Source organism: Tilletiaria anomala, assembly GCF_000711695.1.
Source record: "Tilletiaria anomala UBC 951 chromosome Unknown K437scaffold_9, whole genome shotgun sequence".
NCBI lineage: Eukaryota > Fungi > Basidiomycota > Exobasidiomycetes > Georgefischeriales > Tilletiariaceae > Tilletiaria > Tilletiaria anomala.
Window position 1 is genome coordinate 25179 of NW_013547013.1, and position 16443 is coordinate 41621.

General features: G+C 53.8%; 4 protein-coding genes across 4 annotated transcripts; 3 read left to right on the forward strand and 1 right to left on the reverse strand.

Annotated features, from left to right (window-relative positions):
• Window positions 1–50: 50 nt before the first annotated feature.
• K437DRAFT_261268 (putative glycine--tRNA ligase GRS1) lies at window positions 51–2213 on the reverse strand (the record flags this gene model as incomplete). Its single annotated transcript, XM_013389882.1, has 3 exons — window positions 51–203; window positions 273–2005; window positions 2075–2213. 3 exons carry the CDS (start codon window positions 2211–2213, stop codon window positions 51–53), a joined length of 2025 nt encoding a protein of 674 aa, XP_013245336.1.
• A 645-nt stretch (window positions 2214–2858) lies between these two features.
• Window positions 2859–4704, forward strand: K437DRAFT_220449 (uncharacterized protein; the record flags this gene model as incomplete). The annotated part of the gene is made up of 5 exons (XM_013389883.1): window positions 2859–3321; window positions 3395–3449; window positions 3507–3669; window positions 3736–3834; window positions 3904–4704. The coding sequence occupies 5 exons, from the start codon at window positions 2859–2861 to the stop codon at window positions 4702–4704; spliced, it is 1581 nt and encodes a 526-aa protein (XP_013245337.1).
• A 1733-nt stretch (window positions 4705–6437) lies between these two features.
• Window positions 6438–13179, forward strand: K437DRAFT_185596 (glycosyltransferase family 2 protein). The gene is made up of 8 exons (XM_013389884.1): window positions 6438–6929; window positions 6998–11129; window positions 11207–11307; window positions 11374–11677; window positions 11737–11786; window positions 11854–12079; window positions 12139–12775; window positions 12852–13179. The coding sequence occupies exons 1-8, from the start codon at window positions 6610–6612 to the stop codon at window positions 12989–12991; spliced, it is 5910 nt and encodes a 1969-aa protein (XP_013245338.1). The 5' UTR covers window positions 6438–6609; the 3' UTR covers window positions 12992–13179.
• Window positions 13180–14304: 1125 nt separating this feature from the next.
• Window positions 14305–16438, forward strand: K437DRAFT_232088 (putative MAP kinase Kpp2). Its single transcript, XM_013389885.1, has 7 exons — window positions 14305–14648; window positions 14758–14953; window positions 15057–15346; window positions 15422–15516; window positions 15598–15859; window positions 15973–16050; window positions 16152–16438. Exons 1-7 carry the CDS (start codon window positions 14551–14553, stop codon window positions 16186–16188), a joined length of 1056 nt encoding a protein of 351 aa, XP_013245339.1. The 5' UTR covers window positions 14305–14550; the 3' UTR covers window positions 16189–16438.
• Window positions 16439–16443: the final 5 nt, after the last annotated feature.

Here is a 16443-nt window from a genome sequence, read left to right on the forward strand (position 1 = left end):
AGGATGGATGGAATGGGTGCTCATGTCGTATACGTTACAGACAGGGCACTTTAATCGAGCGCCTGCTGCCCACTGTAGGCCGGCAACCTCTTCTGCGCTCCCTGCCAGTCAATCTCGCCATCGCACAGAGTCCTGATGACGGAGATGACTTCATCGATGGGGCCAATCAGTTGGGAAGTTGTATCTCTTTCGCGAAGGGTCATCTGTGGGAGGAACCGAGGGCAAATCAACAAGATATACAATGGTGCACCATCACAACGCTTCGAACTTACCGTGCCCTTGCTGAGAGACGCGAAGTCTAAAGTACAAGCAAAAGGCGTGCCGAGCTCGTCATTTCGTGCATACCGTCGACCGATCGTTGCGCTGCTGTCGTCCACCCTAGCGGCGACGCCGGCGGAACGCAATTTCCGGCTGACCTGCTTGACGAGCGGCGCCAGTTCCTTGCTGTTGGAGATCGGGACGATGAGTGCCTTGAACGGAGCGACCAAGGGCGGTAGGCTGAGAACACCACGGTCTGCATCCTCTTCCCTTGCCCAGAACGAGTGCTCGAGCAGGGAGTAGAAGATACGGCCAATACCGAAGGACGGCTCGATGACATTTGGTGTGTATGTCCGAACGGTCTCCTTGACTACCTTCAGCTCTACCTTAACGAGGTCTGGTGTAATCTCGTATTCCTGCGATCCAACCTTGACCTTGGCCGAGCCATTCTGCAGTTGTGACTGCAGCGAGCCGAGCGCATCCTGGTCCATCTCGACGATAGCCTCCTCAACGGCCTTGGCCTCCTTCTTGAACTTTGGTCCAAGAGCCTTGCGGTTAAGCTCGGGGATGAGCTTGTCGTATACCTTAGGCTCCTTCAGAGGCACCTGCACGTGCAGCTCCTTGTGCGTGCGCTTGCTGTGGACTGTCAGGTCATATGCACTGCGGTCCGCACAGCCGACGCATTCGACCCAGCCGTAGCTGGTCTTGATCTCCGCATCCCAGCAGTCCGAGGCGTAGTGTGCCATCTCGTTGGCCATGTGCTGGCGGAAGCGCACGCGCTGTGTGTCGATGCCAATCTTCTGCAGGAATAGGTAGATTCGTGCCAAGAAATAACCGAGCGTCTGGTTGTCCACCATACCACTAGCGACTGCCTCGCCGATGGTAGTCGTCGTGATGTCTGTCTTTCCGGATTGCTGGATGCCTTTGGGCAAGAAAGGAAGCTTGACCTGCTTGACTTCGTCGAAACGCTCGTGGTTTTTGTCGAGCGGGTCTACGTAATGCTCGATCTCTGCCATGACAAACTCCCTCACTCGAAGCAAACCAGCTCTGGGGCTGATCTCGTTCCTGAATGACTTGCCAATATGCGCACTTGCAAAAGGAACCCTACCGTTGTTAAAGTCTAGAAGTCTAGCAAAGTTGACAAAGTGTCCTTGCGCCGTCTCCGGTCGGAGGTAGCCCTTGACATAGCCTGTTGGTCCGATTTGAGTCTCGAACATCAGGTTGAACTCTACCGGCTCGCTCAACTCATTACCAGTCTCAGGAGACTTGATGGCGAATTTCTTGATGAGCTGACCGAGCTCTGCGCCTGTGTAATTGTCGATCTGGGCCAGCACGCTCTCGTACTCAGCTTTGACGGCGTCATCGAGCTTAACGGCAGCGCTCTTGATCTTCTTCTTTTTGGCCGTTTTCTTGTCCTCGCTGCCCTCTGCAGCTACTTCCTCTTTTGGTTTGGAAGTAGTGCCGGCCTCGGCCTCGCGAGCCTGCTCGTCGCCTTTCAACCGCGCTTCTAGCACGCCCTCAACGAGGTGATCCGCACGGAAGATTTCTCCGTTCTTCAGGTCCTTGCACATGAAGTCTGCAAACTTGTCCACGTGTCCGGAAGTCTTGAGAACGTCTGATAGTGTCATGATGGTCGTGTCGAGCTCGAGCATCTCTTCTTCGAGGATGAAGTGATTCCGCCATGCTGCAATGATATTGGCTTGCAGGGCGGCACCGGTGGGTCCGTAGTCGTACAGACCAGCGACTCCTATATGCGAAGATAAATTCTTTCAGCCATCACATTAGTAGCGGCAACAAACACAGGCCATATGCTAACCTCCGTAGATCTCGAACGCTTGGTTGTAGAAGAATCGTTTCGCCAAGACCCCTTCGAGCGCTGCCCTGCTCCATTCATGCGCGTCCTTCTTGACGGTGGGGGATGCAGGAGCGTCCGGATTGCGAGCTGGTGCTGCCATGGCGGAGGAATTGGAGTGCGCGAATCGTTGCGCGACGAAGAACGCTTGGACAGGGTGAGCAGGTGTGGCCGGGCGACGCGTGTTCACCAAGTGCACAGCAGTCAGAGAGGGAAAGCTTCGTGCGGTGTTTGCGAGCGAGGCTTTTGATAAGATGCTATGTACGTGCTGCAGTCTGCAAGTCATACGCAACTTCGGCTCGTGTATATAGGCTGCACACGCTGAATGGACCTGCGAGGCTCTTGTCAGGATGGTGCTGGAAGGTTGGAAAGTTGGATAGGAGCTTTCTCGCTCTCATTCATGCTGTGGTGACTCACAGTGGGTCCTCCCAATTCTCAACTATGCTTCTCTCTGTGGGGAGGGTTGTTTTATCAGTCCCGAGTTCCGCCAAACACTACCCTCCCTATCTGGTAGGGGTAGCAAGCTGTGCCGTATATCGTACAAAATCAACTTCACAACAGCGGTTGGTTTGAGGTCACGGGAGGCACTGATGAAACAGAAGACATTGCCAACCTGCTCCTGCTGCGTTCCTCGTCGGGTTCGATTCTCCTGAAAGAATACTGGCTGGCCGCCATGAGCTCTCGACAGCCGAGCGACCAGGCCGGGTCGCACGTGGATGATGACGACATCGCACCTGTATCACCCAGAATGCCGTCGGCTAGCCTTGGGTCGAGTTCACCGGCCGTCACTGGGACCATGCTCAGCAGTGTTGCCAATCTGCTTAACACGCTGATCGGCGCCGGAATCTGCGCCATGCCATATGCGATGAAGTACACCGGCCTGCTACCTGGGATCGGGCTCATCGTTCTTTGCAGCTTCACATCGGCATCGGGCCTCTACCTGCTTACGCGCTGCGCCGCCAAGGTTGGAGGCAGGGGCACAAGCTTCTTTTCGGTGGCCAGAAAGACCATTCCATCGGGCGCACGCTGGTTCGACCTGGCTATCGCCCTCAAGTGCTATGGCGTCTCCATCTCCTACCTCATCATCGGAGGCCAGCTCATGCCACAGGTGATGATATCCTTCTTCAAGGCTTTCGGCAAGGACCCGCACGAGATTCCTGGCTCTTTCCTCAATAGAGACCTCTGGATCCTGATATTCATGGTTTTTTTGAGTCAGTACGAGTCTGTTCACGAGACTGATAGATGATTTGCCGATGCTGACGACGAACCGATTTCTTTCCAAAGCTCCACTCTGCTTCCTTCGTCGGCTAGACTCGCTACGGCATACATCCTACGTCAGGTAGGTGCACACGGACTTTACTATTGTGGCAGAGCCTGAACCACTTTCTTTCGGTAGCTTCATCGCAGTTGTGTACTTGGTTATCATCGTCGTCTTCTACGGCCTCATGGACCATGCAAAAGCTCACCTGCCACCACGTGGTGATGTCGACTTGATCAAGATTGATGGGCACTTGGTCAGCATCTTCCCAATCTTCGTCTTTGCATTTACATGTGCTCAGGTGAGTGTATCCGTCTTCAGCCGGGAAGCAGCATGGGAGCTCAACGTATGGCATCAATCCGAACAGAATATGTTTCCGGTCTACAACGAGCTGGCAAACAATTCAGAGAGTAGGGTCAATGCTATAATCGTGACATCGATCGGGACAGCAGCTGTCATTTACGAGGTGAGCAAGAGCTATTTTACTAACCGTCAGAACGATTCACTGAATACGGCTTTCATTCTCTGTGTGAAGATTGTGGCAGTCTTGGGCTACATCAGCTTCGGATCAAATATCGGCAGTAACATCATTGCAATGTATCCAGCTACCAGCGTATTTGTCTGTGGAGGACGCATTGCGATCGTCCTGCTCACGCTATGCTGCTATCCGCTGCAAATACACCCTTGCCGTGCTTCTTTCGACAAGGTTTTTTCCAAGGCGAGGGGGGAGCGTATTGTCCTCCCTTCTGACCCAGTCGACGCATTGTACGAGGATTGGGGGCATGAAGGCGACTCTCATCGAGAGGGAGACGAAGAGGACACTCAGGTGCTACTAGATGATGACACAGGTGCTAGACGACCAGAGGGCAAAGCCGACGCAATTCACGATATTCCGCTTCGGAGATGGTGCATCCTGACCGGCCTGATCCTCTCCACGACATTCACGATCAGCCTCTTCATCGACGACCTCTCGATCGTGCTCGGCTTTGTCGGCTCGATCGGCTCGACGACGATTAGCTTCATCCTGCCCGGCGTCTTGTACGCCGTCCTGCATCAGCACGAGCCAGAGCAACGGCGCATGCGACGCTTTGCGCAAGCACTGGCGGTCTGGGGCGCATTGGTGCTCGTCTTCACATTCACTGCCAACGTGCTCAAGGTGCTGCGCGCTGCGCCGGGGACAATGTCACAAGGGCACGGCGACCGCTTGGCTGCGCTGCTCGCGGCGCACGAGAGCCACGTCAGCGCGGCTGCTGCTGCTTCGTCTGTTGCTTCGGCTTTGGCGTCGTCAGCAACCGCCGCCGCCTCCGCTTATAGTACGACATCAGCGGCTCTCTAAATCTGTGGTAGGGTACGCATAGGGCCACAACCGTCTTTGTCGGTGACCTCCGACATTCCATCCTCTCCGCTCGGGCATCCTTCCATATACCTAATCACAGCGGCATCCTGTTTGCATTACATTTGCATTCTTTGTATTTCTAGGCAATGACATTTCCATTTTGCGTTCGCATATAAGACAACAATCTTTACCTGCCATGTCTAGGTCAACCTTCGAAAAGCAAGCTGCTCTGGCTTCTCCGAACACGCACATCAAACGATCTTGCCGAACACACCATCAGTTTCAAACGAACACTCGAAGGCCCAACCAGGTCTCTGAAATATGACATGTGACCGATTCTGCGTTGCGGAGGCGGATGGCCCATGCGCGTGATTCCCCACGATGTGGACATAATTGCGCGTTCTACCATCCTAGGTTTTTGCTTGCACACGCGAGGGCAAGCGATTGAAAGCCTCACAAGCGAGCGTCCAGTCCTGTTGTGAAGCTAGCTGGCTTTCCTATTGCAGCGACGAAAGTCGGTGACGGATGACGTGATGAGGCCGCTGAGTCGATGAAAGATGAAGATGAGGGCTTTGCGCGGTTGTGCCATGTGCTATATAGTACAGCAAAAGCACATCGCATTTTTGTGTGGTGGTTGTTGTCAGGGCGGGGGCAGACTCGGCTATAGAGCAGCCTCGCGCGCCGAAAGGGGGATGATGAATCCAAACAGGCGTCTCGTCGTCAGGTGTCTCGCACACAAAACAAGAGCAGCACTGTGAATGATCCTGGTAGATCTCTATACGACTCTCTTTTGTTGTTGCGAACTTGCGCATAGCGAGAATACGACGTTTCGCAAACTACTTGAGTCAATCATCGATGGTAACATCGCGTACAGCAGAATGCGGGGAATGCAAATGTCGCTGCCATGAATGAAGAGATGAACAGCGTCACATGTTTTTCCGAGGACCTGACACCAGCGAGAAGAAATGCTGTGAGGTGGTCCAGATCGGAGCTAGTTGGCATAGGAAATGCATACTCGCATCCTTGTAGATACTGGCCGATTACGCGCGTCAGCATCATGGCACGGCGAAAGTTACCTTCGCTACCAAAAGGCAAACGGCAATGGCGCGAAGAGACAAACAGAGGAACAAATGGGTCCAATTCAACGAAAGGAATAGTAGGCGTATGGTGGGTTCAGTGAAGAGGCGAGACTGCAAGAGAGTGATACACCCAGTGCTGCCCATGAATCCGAGCCGTACATTTCAATCAAATTGTCACGGCTGCTGTGTCGCGGAATGCCGTCACCCATTTTGATTCACTCCATATCCACAGGAGGCCAGGGCCCCAGAAGCCTCCCCCCAGACTGTCCCAGAGCCAACCTTGCATGTACTAGAGAGCATGGATGGGAGAATTTGGGAAGAGAGGGCTCACTTGATCCAACCTGTACAAACCGGCGACAAAACACCCACACAGGCGCCGCACTGCAGCGCACACTAGCCATCGTTCGATCCTGATCACGAGGGGCAACCTTTGAGGATTGAGTTGCCTCTCTGGGTCTAGTTCTCTTTTCCACAATAGTCATGTATCCTTTCTACAGCACGGGATAATGTGTCGCTTGTGGTGGTAGAGTGGATTGAAGAAGTGCAGCGAATGCAATTCCCAACCGAGCTGGCAAACCCATCCTCAACACAAGCCATCGTTGTTGTTGTTGGCGGCGGCGCGGTCGCTGTGGAATCCTCGATCAGGTAGAAGCGCTCGGCGCGGTTCGTGCTCCTGTCATCGCCCCCTTGTTGCCACTCGCGGACAAGCAAGTGGAGGATTTGGGCCTGCAAACCTCTTACGAATAACCCAGCTTCATCCTCAGAAGAATTTCACCAGCTGACCGGTTCAGCTTTTGTTGGCCTCGTCTCCAGCCTGACAGGCACCATGGCGACCGCAGAGGATAATGTCAAGCTCTCCGAGCTGACCAACCTTACAGCGGATACCGTTTTCCAGGTCCTAAGAGACCGCTTCTTCTCAGGTCTACCTTACACCGACCTGTCCGATTCTATCCTCGTATCCGTCAATCCGTTCGGCTCCACGGGCAACCGCAACAGCCCGGACACCCTTCGCGAATACACTAGAGACTATCGGGATACAAGTAAAGAGGCGCGCGTCCGCAAGCTCCCGCCACACATATTTGCAACTGCCTGCAATGCGTACTTTTACATGCGAAGGACTGGCCAAGACCAAAGCATTCTTTTGAAGTGAGTTGGATATCCATCCTGTTGCATTCATTTGAAACGTGCACTGACGACTGCATGAATGCATACAGCGGCGAAACGAGCTCGGGCAAGTCAGAGCTACGACGATTGGCGCTCAAGGCGCTAGTCAACCTCAGCGTGTCGGCACCTGGTAAAAAGGGGTCCAAGCTTGCGTACCAGGTGCCAGCTGCCGAGTTCGTGCTCGACTCTTTTGGCAATTGCCGAACGCTGGACAATGCCAACGCTTCACGTATAGGGACCTACAGCGAGCTGCAATTCAATGACAATGGCAAGCTGATGGGCTGCAAGACACTCGACTACTATCTGCAGAAGAACCGTGTTGTCCATCATGCAGCAAATGAAAGGACGTTCCACATCTTCCACTACCTCATCGCTGGTGCATCAGCCGAGGAGAAGGAGTTTCTGCACCTTGGCGATGGTGAATTCAACTACCTCGGCGGGGGCCGCGCCCACAAGGAGGCTATCAAAGAAGACTCCGCCAGATTCCAGCGCCTGAAGCAGGCATTCAAGAACATTGGCCTATCTAAACGTCAGGTCGCCTCCATCTGCCAAGTCCTTGCCGCCATCCTCCACCTTGGAAATGTCGAATTCTACCAAGACCGACACCGCACGCAGGACTCTGCCTCGGTACGCAATCCTGAGGTGCTGTATCTCATCGCTGCCTTCCTCGGAATACAAGCCAAAGATCTTGAGGACTCGCTCACCTACAGGACCAAAATGATCAAAAATGAGGTCTGCACCATCCTTCTCGATGCTGATGGCGCGGCAGCCAACAGGGATGACCTCGCCAAATCATTGTACGGCCTCCTGTTTTCTTGGCTCAACGAGCACATTAACGAGAAGCTCTGCAGGGATGACTTTGACACGTACATTGGCGTCGTTGACCTGCCCGGCTTTGAGAACCTCAGCAGGGGCAATTCCCTCGATCAGTTCGTCATCAACTTTGCCAACGAGTCGATGCATCGCTGGATGCTCAAGAGCATCTTTGAGAGCAAGAAGGACGAGTATGCCGACGAGGGCATCCGCCATCTTTCACCCGATGTGCCGTTCTTTGACAATGCTGAGTGTGTGCGTTTGCTCACCAATCAACCGGGTGGCCTCGTCCACATCATCGACGACCAAGCGCGGCGTCAGCCAAAGAAAACAGATCACACGATGGTAGAGGCGTTCGGCAAGCGGTGGGGAAATCATCCTTCTTTCAAGGTTGGCCCGGTCGACCGCAGTGGCTTTGCCTCCTTCACCATCTCCCACTTTGCCGGACCCGTGACATACACCAGCGAGGCTTTACTTGAACGCAACTCCGAGGTCGTCAGTCCAGACTTTGTCTCCCTCCTGCTTGGGCAGCCGGCAGAGGCAGGCAAGAGTGCAACCGAAATCCCTGGTTCTCAGAGCTCTGGCTCCTCTATCCCCTTTGTCAAGACCCTCTTCAGCACTCGCGCGCTCAAGACGCAGGCGCATCCCAAGAGCGACCAGACCATTGTCGCCGCGCAGCAGTCAGTCAAGCCGACGCGCGCCCCGTCCACCCGTCGTCCCAATCGTGGCGCGGGCGGCGGCCTGGCAAGGTCGGGGACCTTGAAGAAGGAAGCCAAGGAGGATGAGGATTCGGAAGATGAGAATGCCGACGGGACAAAGAAGAACAATGCGGTCAGCGGCTTTGTCGGCGAGTTCCGCGATGCGCTGGACACGCTCTTCGGGACGCTCGATGACACCAAGCCCTGGTTCGTCTTCTGTCTGCGGCCGAACGACAACCAGCTGCCGAACCAATGCGAGGCGAAAGTGCTCAAACAGCAGATCAAGTTCCTCGGTCTCGCCGAAATGGCACGCAAGATGCTAGCCGATTTTAGCGTCAGCATGACTTATGAGGAGTTCTGCGACCGCTACGCCTCTTCCTTCTCGCTCGCCGCCATTTCAATGCGCGGCGCACAGTCAGGCGAGGCGAAGCAGAAGTTTGCTGCCGCCAAGGAGGTCATGGGCTGGTCCGACACCGAGGCTGCCACCGGCCGTGTCAAGGTCTTCCTCAGCCATCGTGCCTTCCGTGAGCTCGAGGATGAACTCAGGGCGGTTGATCCAGAAGAGGTCCGGGTCAATGAAAAGAAGGCTCAGCAGGATGCCGAAGCTATCGCACGTGGCGATGCTGACCCCTTCTCGCCGATGGGCCTGCTCGACGAGTCGGCAACGCCGCTCAGTCCGCTTGTTGGTGTCTTTGGTGACCCCTTCAAGGAGCAGTCAACAGCGAGCGTGCCGCTCGTCGGCGGTAGCGGTGGCCCGGCCGGAGCCAGCTCCGACCTCTACATGGACGACGCGAAGAGCGCTTTCTCGGAACTCACAGCGCCTCGTAGGAGCATGATGGGACTTAGCGGCGCCCCGTCCGTCATTGGTTCAGAGATGTACACGCCATCGCGCAACATGTTCGCCGGTGTCGCTACGCAAGGTGCCAACGAGAAGATGGGCAGCCCCCTCGGCGCGGCAAACGTCGCTCCCGAAGCAGGGCAGGTTGCGGAAGAGGTTCCGACCACTTCTGCTCGTCGCAAGTGGGTCTTCATTACCTGGCTCTTGACTTTCTGGATCCCCTCTCCCCTCCTTTCGCTCTTTGGTCTCAAGCGCTCCGACGTCCGCATGGCCTGGCGCGAGAAGCTCACGATCAACTTCATGGTCTGGTTCATCTGCGGCTGCGCCGTGTTTGTCATCGCCATCCTCGGAAACTTGATCTGCCCGCGTGAATACGTCTACAGCGTGCAGGAATTCTCGGGTCACAAAGGGAACAGCGCTTGGACGTCCATCCGCGGGGAGGTTTTCAACCTCAACAAGATCGCCTCCAGCCATCTTGCCGCCATCGACGTTGTGCCCGCCAAAAATGTGCTCAAGTACGCCGGAGAGGATGCCACCAACCTTTTCCCTGTGCAGGTCAATGCACTGTGCAACGGCATCACGGGCACTGTCAGCCCTTGGGTTCAGCTTAGTGGTGACAACAACACAGACGTCAACGCACAGTATCACGATTTCCGCGCCTTCAAAACAGACGATGTGCGACCGGACTGGTACTATGAGCAGATGTGGCGAATGCGAAGCACTGCGCGTGTCGGCTTCATGGGCTACACCTCAGACGGTCTCAACGACCTTCTCACTGGTGGGCGCACTGTTGCTGTCTACAATGGCGGCGTCTACGACGTTTCTGACTATGTAAAGCAAGGCAATCGCGGCGTGCCTGTTGCTCCTGAAGGCCAGCAGGCTCCTCCCAATACCCAATTGTCGTTCATGCACGATTCCATTATCCAACTGTTCCAGGCAAACCCGGGAGGTGACATTACGAAGAAGTTCGACTCCTTGCCGCTGTCTAGCGAGGTTAAGCAGCGCCAGCGAGTTTGCCTGCGCAATCTCTTCTTCATCGGCAAGCCCGATCACCGCAACAACCCAGCGTGCCTGTTCTCACGCTACATTCTTCTGGCCCTTAGCATCGTCATGGTTGCCATCATAGGTTTCAAATTCTTGGCCGCACTGCAGTTCGGGCGCGTTCGTGCTCCCGAAGACCACGACAAGTTCGTTATTTGCCAGGTCCCATGTTACACGGAAGGCGAAGAGTCGATGCGCAAGACCATCAACTCGCTTGCTGCGCTCAAGTACGACGATAAGCGCAAACTCATCGTCATCATTTGTGACGGCATGATTGTCGGTTCAGGCAACGATCGCCCCACCCCACGCATCGTTCTCGACGTTTTGGGCTCCAACCCTAACCTGGACCCGGAGCCGCTCAGCTTCCTCTCGCTCGGCGAGGGAGCCAAGCAGCATAACATGGGCAAGGTATACAGCGGTCTCTACGAGAACGCCGGCCACGTCGTACCTTACATTGTCATCGTCAAGTGCGGGAAGCCGACAGAGCGGCAGCGGCCTGGAAACCGTGGAAAGCGTGATTCGCAACTGGTCATCATGCGCTTCCTCAACAAGGTCCATTTTGGTCTTCCGATGAATCCCTTGGAGCTGGAGATGTACCACCAGATCAAGAACGTCATCGGTGTCAACCCGAGCTTCTACGAGTACATCCTCCAAGTCGATGCCGATACCACAGTCGAGGCCTACTCGCTGAATCGCTTCATTTCGGCGTTCACGAACGACAAGAAGGTTATCGGACTCTGTGGTGAGACTTCGTTGTCTAACGCAAAGAAAAGCTTTATTACTATGTTGCAGGTAAATCGTTCGAGCTCTCTGTGTTACGTGTGTTCGAGAACAGAGCTGAGTTGTTGTCACGTCCCCCTTCCGTTCAGGTGTACGAATACTACATTTCGCATCACCTGGCCAAGGCATTCGAAAGCCTGTTTGGTTCGGTCACGTGTCTTCCAGGCTGTTTCTCGATGTTCCGCATCAGGTGAGCAGAGTGAGAGCCAGCTTTTCTGTTTGACACCCTGCTGAATATATGGCTGCGTAAATGTAGAACTCCTGACACGCACCGTCCGCTATTCATCGCCAATGCGGTCGTTGATGACTACTCGGAGAATCGCGTCGACACGCTTCACACGAAGAATCTGCTGCATCTTGGTGAAGATCGGTACTTGACAACGTTGGTCCTCAAGCACTTTGGCAACTACAAGACCATCTTTGTGCGAGATGCGAAAGCGCAAACCGCAGCACCCGAGGACTGGGGCGTGTTGCTGTCGCAGCGACGTCGCTGGATCAATTCAACCGTCCACAATCTGTTTGAACTCATCCTGACGCCAGGTTTGTGCGGGTTCTGCTTGGTGAGCGTCCTCTCAAACTCCTTTGGCCGCGGTGCTGGACTGAATTGTTTGCTCTATAGTTCTCCATGCGGTTCATTGTCTTAATTGATCTGCTGTCGACGATCATCGCGTGCGTAGGCCCTCGAATTACTAATTATGAACGAAGCTCGAAGCTGACGTCCCTTTTCCCAACCTAGCCCTGTCACTGTTGCATATATCGTGTACCTTGTTGTGCTCGTCTCGACTTCGGACGCTACGGTTCCCGTGACGTCGCTGATCATGCTCGCGGCCATTTACGGTCTCCAAGCGGTCATCTTTTTACTGAATCGCAAATTCGAGATGATCGGTTGGATGTTCGTCTACATCATAGGCATCCCTATCTGGTCCTTCTTCCTGCCGCTGTACGCTTTCTGGCACATGGACGTGAGTACGAAGCAGCAACTTGCTCTGGATGAGGAAGATGCTGATCTGATTGTCCATAGGACTTCTCCTGGGGAAACACTCGTGTCGTCACTGGAGAGAAAGGAAAGAAGGTTGTTATTCACGATGAAGGAACCTTTGATCCCGCCGAGATCCCTCTCAAGACTTGGACTGATTACGAGAATGAGCTTTGGGAGCGGAACTCGGCGCACTCAATCGGCTCCATCATTCAGGCGGCGCGAGAGGAAAACAAGCTTAAAGCAGGCTCGAGAGCAGGCTCGATGTATACACCTTCGCTGTACGGTCAGCCTGTCCTGACCCACTCCCAAAGCTTTGGTCACAGCCCGACTCATTCGGCATTCGGCGGTTCTCAGACGGGCGGGTACATGCAGGATCACCGACAGTCGATGATGAGCCAACCCTACACCATGGCCCCGCTGGCATCGATGGGCTACCAGACCCCAGCTATAACCATGTATGGAGGGCCGCCTTCGCTCTATGGTGTTCCCGCACCTACCTACGCTATTCCGTTCGCTCACCCATCAGGGTCCATTTACGGAGGTTCACAACTTGGCTACTCTCCGCAAGGAGGTTCCGGACGCGCAACACCCACGAATGGCTTGGAAACTTCAGTGCATTCGCGGTCGGGTAGCGGTGCCTTGCCATCTGACGCAGTGCTTGAAGCTGACGTTCGCAGGCGTAAGTGCACTGGGCCAAACCGCTTCCTTTTGTCTGCTTGCGCTGATCGCGCGATTATCCCGGCTCGCTCAAACAGTGATCGCTGAGTCCGACCTTTCAAAGATTACCAAGAAACAGATTCGTCTGCAGCTCGAAAGCAAGTATGCTACGTCTCTGACGACTAAAAAGGACTTCCTCAACGCCACGGTGGAAAAAATTCTATCCGAAGCTGTATGAGGTCGCATTTGGCATGCATCGCAGGACATCTCAAGATACTACATGTCGATTATCCACATCCCATTTTTCAATCCGGTCCAAACCGAGAACATTGCCTTCCACCAGCCCGCTTTTGCTCACACTCACTTCGCATTTTGCAAAGCACAACAATATCAGCCAGGCCTTGCACTGGTGGCTCCCTACTCGTCATTTGGACTCTGTGAACCTCTGGAGCGCCATGAAAGGACTTTCTTTCTTTCGAGCCTCCCTCAACCTTTTCTACCCTCGATAAGCCTCGGGGATCGGAATACCCCCTCGCCCCAGCCTGCCTCCTTGTTCGTAGCACAGCAATGTTTTAGATGTCACCCTATAGGCGCCATGCACATCATCAAGTGAAATGGTCTATATCGAGATTTTGACATCCAAAGCTGCACCGATGACCGCATGCATGTTCCAGGATGGACATACCCGCTTCCTTCACATCCCCAAGGGGGTGGGCGGACTCGCCTCTTTGGTGACCCAAGTAAGTACAACTTATGTAGTCTTCAAGTACTTGTCGTCTTTTCCAAAGACCCAACGGCAAACTCCAATGTCGTAGACGGTGATTGCCATCGGCGCCCGTCGATTCAGTGTATGAGCTAGACCAAGGATAGTCCGTAAATGACTTGTTGAATGGGCGGGTGTGAGGTGGACTGAACCCCAAATCAAATATTCATTGGCCTAGGCGAGAAAGCGGGCCAATTGCCACCTTTGGTGAGAGTCGATCCTCATATTGCTCATGTGGGGTGCCATTACACATCGGATTCCAACTAGTCGCAAGATTGGCAAATAGTTGCAGGGTTCCAGGGATTTATCTAAAACCCCTCGGTTTGAACAAATTATACATCCAATATCCGGGAGAATGGCCTGACACGGTGAAGCCTGCATCTATTAAACCAAAGTTGAATCGAGTACCACCTTGTCCATACCCCTGGCGTGGGACACGACTGTATATTTTCTTCTCTCGAAGACGCTGTGATCTGCTTTCACACTTGACCGCCTACAATGAATCTGGCGCTCATCCAATTGGACTGCTCACCCACATTAATATTTTGTTAACAACTGGATGTCTTGAAAACAGCGGTGAAGCCCCGGGTTCAGGGTTTTTTTGCGAAAAGTCTGAAATCTCGAGTTGCTTCGATTCTTGTAGTTCACAGAAACTCGCGCGCGCGGACGTCCGGCGGAACCGGCACGCGCGCGCCAGACGACACCCCTGCGCGATAGAAATAGGGTGCTGCTCTCAGGACAGGCGGGCGGGCTTACGGGCTGGCTGGTTGGACATTCCCGCTACTATTGTTCATCATCACATCAGTTGCCCTCATCGCAATTATTCACCGTTGGGGGTCTACTGTATCGTGCCCTTGGAGCCATCGTCTACCTGTATACGCGGTATTGATCACCGAAACGCACGGGCTTTGCTGGGAATCGCTACGACGATCACGTCGGGCCGAAGCCATTCGCTCCACCCTGAATCCAGATCCACCTGAGGTCGTCTTGGGAAGCGCCGGCCGTACCAGTAATCCATCCACTTCCCGTCCACGATGGGGTCCAATACAGCCGTAGGTCTTTCCAATTTCAACGTAGGAGAGAACTATCAAGTTGTCGATGTGGTGGGAGAGGGCGCATACGGCGTCGTATGGTGAGCATCATCCAATCTGATTTCACAAGCGGTCAAGCCTGATCGGCAGAGCACAAGCTTATCATGATCCATTGCACCTTTGCGCTCGGCTTGCTCGCCCATCCTTCAGCTCTGCGGTTCACGTCCCATCACAAACAAGAGTGGCAATCAAGCGGATCACACCCTTCGATCACAGCATGTTCTGCCTCCGAACACTTCGAGAGATCAAGCTGCTCCGTCACTTCAATCATGAGAATATCATTTCCATTTTAGATATTGTCCGGCCGGCGTCCTTAGAGGCTTTCCAAGAGGTCTACCTGATTCAGGTTAGTACCCCTCGCAGTCTTGGTCTATTATTTCTCTGCAAAAAGCGAGAGTATTTGACACAGACTGGCTTCTGACATGCTCATGACTTTTTGGCATCCTCAGGAGTTGATGGAGACAGATATGCACAGGGTCATCAGGACGCAGCAGCTTTCTGATGACCACTGCCAATACTTCCTCTACCAGACCCTCCGCGGTCTGAAGGCGCTACACTCAGCGCAAGTCTTGCACAGAGACCTCAAGCCATCTAATCTTCTATTGAATGCAAATTGCGATCTCAAGATCTGCGATTTTGGCTTAGCGCGTTCGGCCAATCAGCCAGAGGCAGAGGGGACAGGCTTCATGACAGAATATGTTGCCACGCGGTGGTACAGGGCACCGGAAATCATGCTTACGTGGGTTTTTGAGCAACCAGCTGGCAGGTAATTCTCAGGCTTGGGCAATCGACTTAACGAGTTCCTTTCTTGCAGATTCAAAGAGTATACAAAAGCGATCGACGTTTGGTCTGTAGGGTGCATCCTTGCAGAAATGCTTTCGGGAAAGCCATTATTCCCTGGTAGGGACTGTGAGCAACGATCGAGATCTTACGAGCGCGCGTGACAAGCGAAAGTACGCACTGTGGCTGATGCCTTCATCACCCCTGCAGACCACCACCAACTTTCTTTGACATTGGAGATTCTTGGTACGCCTTCTCTGGACGACTTCTACGCCATAACCTCGTCGCGATCGAGAGACTACATCCGCGCTCTGCCTTTCCGAAAGCGCAAGAATTTCTCCCAAATGTTCCCGAAAGCCAACCCGCTCGCCGTAGATCTGATGGAGAAGTGCCTAACCTTCAGCCCTCGCAAACGTATCACTGTTGAGGAGGCCCTTCAACACGAGTACCTCGCGCCATATCATGACCCTACGTGCGTGACTCTAGAAGCGGGGATATTTTTGTTCTTTCTTGAATGTTGATGCGACACTTGCTGATGATGTTTGTCTGTCTCTACATCTGTCCCGCTGACCTTTTCACTTGCAGGGATGAACCGACAGCCGAGCCATTGGACCCAAGCTTCTTCGACTTTGACTATCCCAAGGAGCAGCTGAGCCGCGCACAGTGAGTTTCCTCTTTGCTGTGTCCTACACTTGGTGCTCTCAAAGTTGCAATGATATCAAGACACTGATGCCCCCCTTGTCACTGTGCACACCTTCTTGCAGACTGAAAGAGCTCATTTACCAAGAGATCACCCGTTGATTGTTTATTTGCATCGTACGTTTCGTATGCTCGAGAAGAGAAAGATGGAGCTACCCTGCTCTCGTGCATGTGCATGACACCTCTTGTGCAGATAGAGAAAGAGATGGGCGCATCCGAATCGTCTGTGCGGGCTGCATGCAGTCGACGCTGGACGTGATGATATTTGAAATCCCGCATACTATGGGCAGCTGCACGTAGTTTATCTGCCGTCAGGTGCTCTTGAATGCGATAGGATTACGAGCATGACCTCTACAA

What these genes read in the sequence shown, in the direction of transcription:
- K437DRAFT_185596 (XM_013389884.1), top strand. Translation starts at nt 6,610, where the DNA reads ATGGCGACCGCAGAGGATAATGTCAAGCTCTCCGAGCTGACCAACCTT. An exon ending in GACCAAAGCATTCTTTTGAA is followed by an intron (nt 6,930 to 6,997) that starts GTGAGTTGGATA and finishes GAATGCATACAG; the next exon opens with CGGCGAAACGAGCTCGGGCA. An exon ending in CTGCTGTCGACGATCATCGC is followed by an intron (nt 11,787 to 11,853) that starts GTGCGTAGGCCC and finishes TTCCCAACCTAG; the next exon opens with CCCTGTCACTGTTGCATATA.
- K437DRAFT_232088 (XM_013389885.1), top strand. Translation starts at nt 14,551, where the DNA reads ATGGGGTCCAATACAGCCGTAGGTCTTTCCAATTTCAACGTAGGAGAG. An exon ending in GGCGCATACGGCGTCGTATG is followed by an intron (nt 14,649 to 14,757) that starts GTGAGCATCATC and finishes CCCATCCTTCAG; the next exon opens with CTCTGCGGTTCACGTCCCAT. An exon ending in AAGAGGTCTACCTGATTCAG is followed by an intron (nt 14,954 to 15,056) that starts GTTAGTACCCCT and finishes TGGCATCCTCAG; the next exon opens with GAGTTGATGGAGACAGATAT.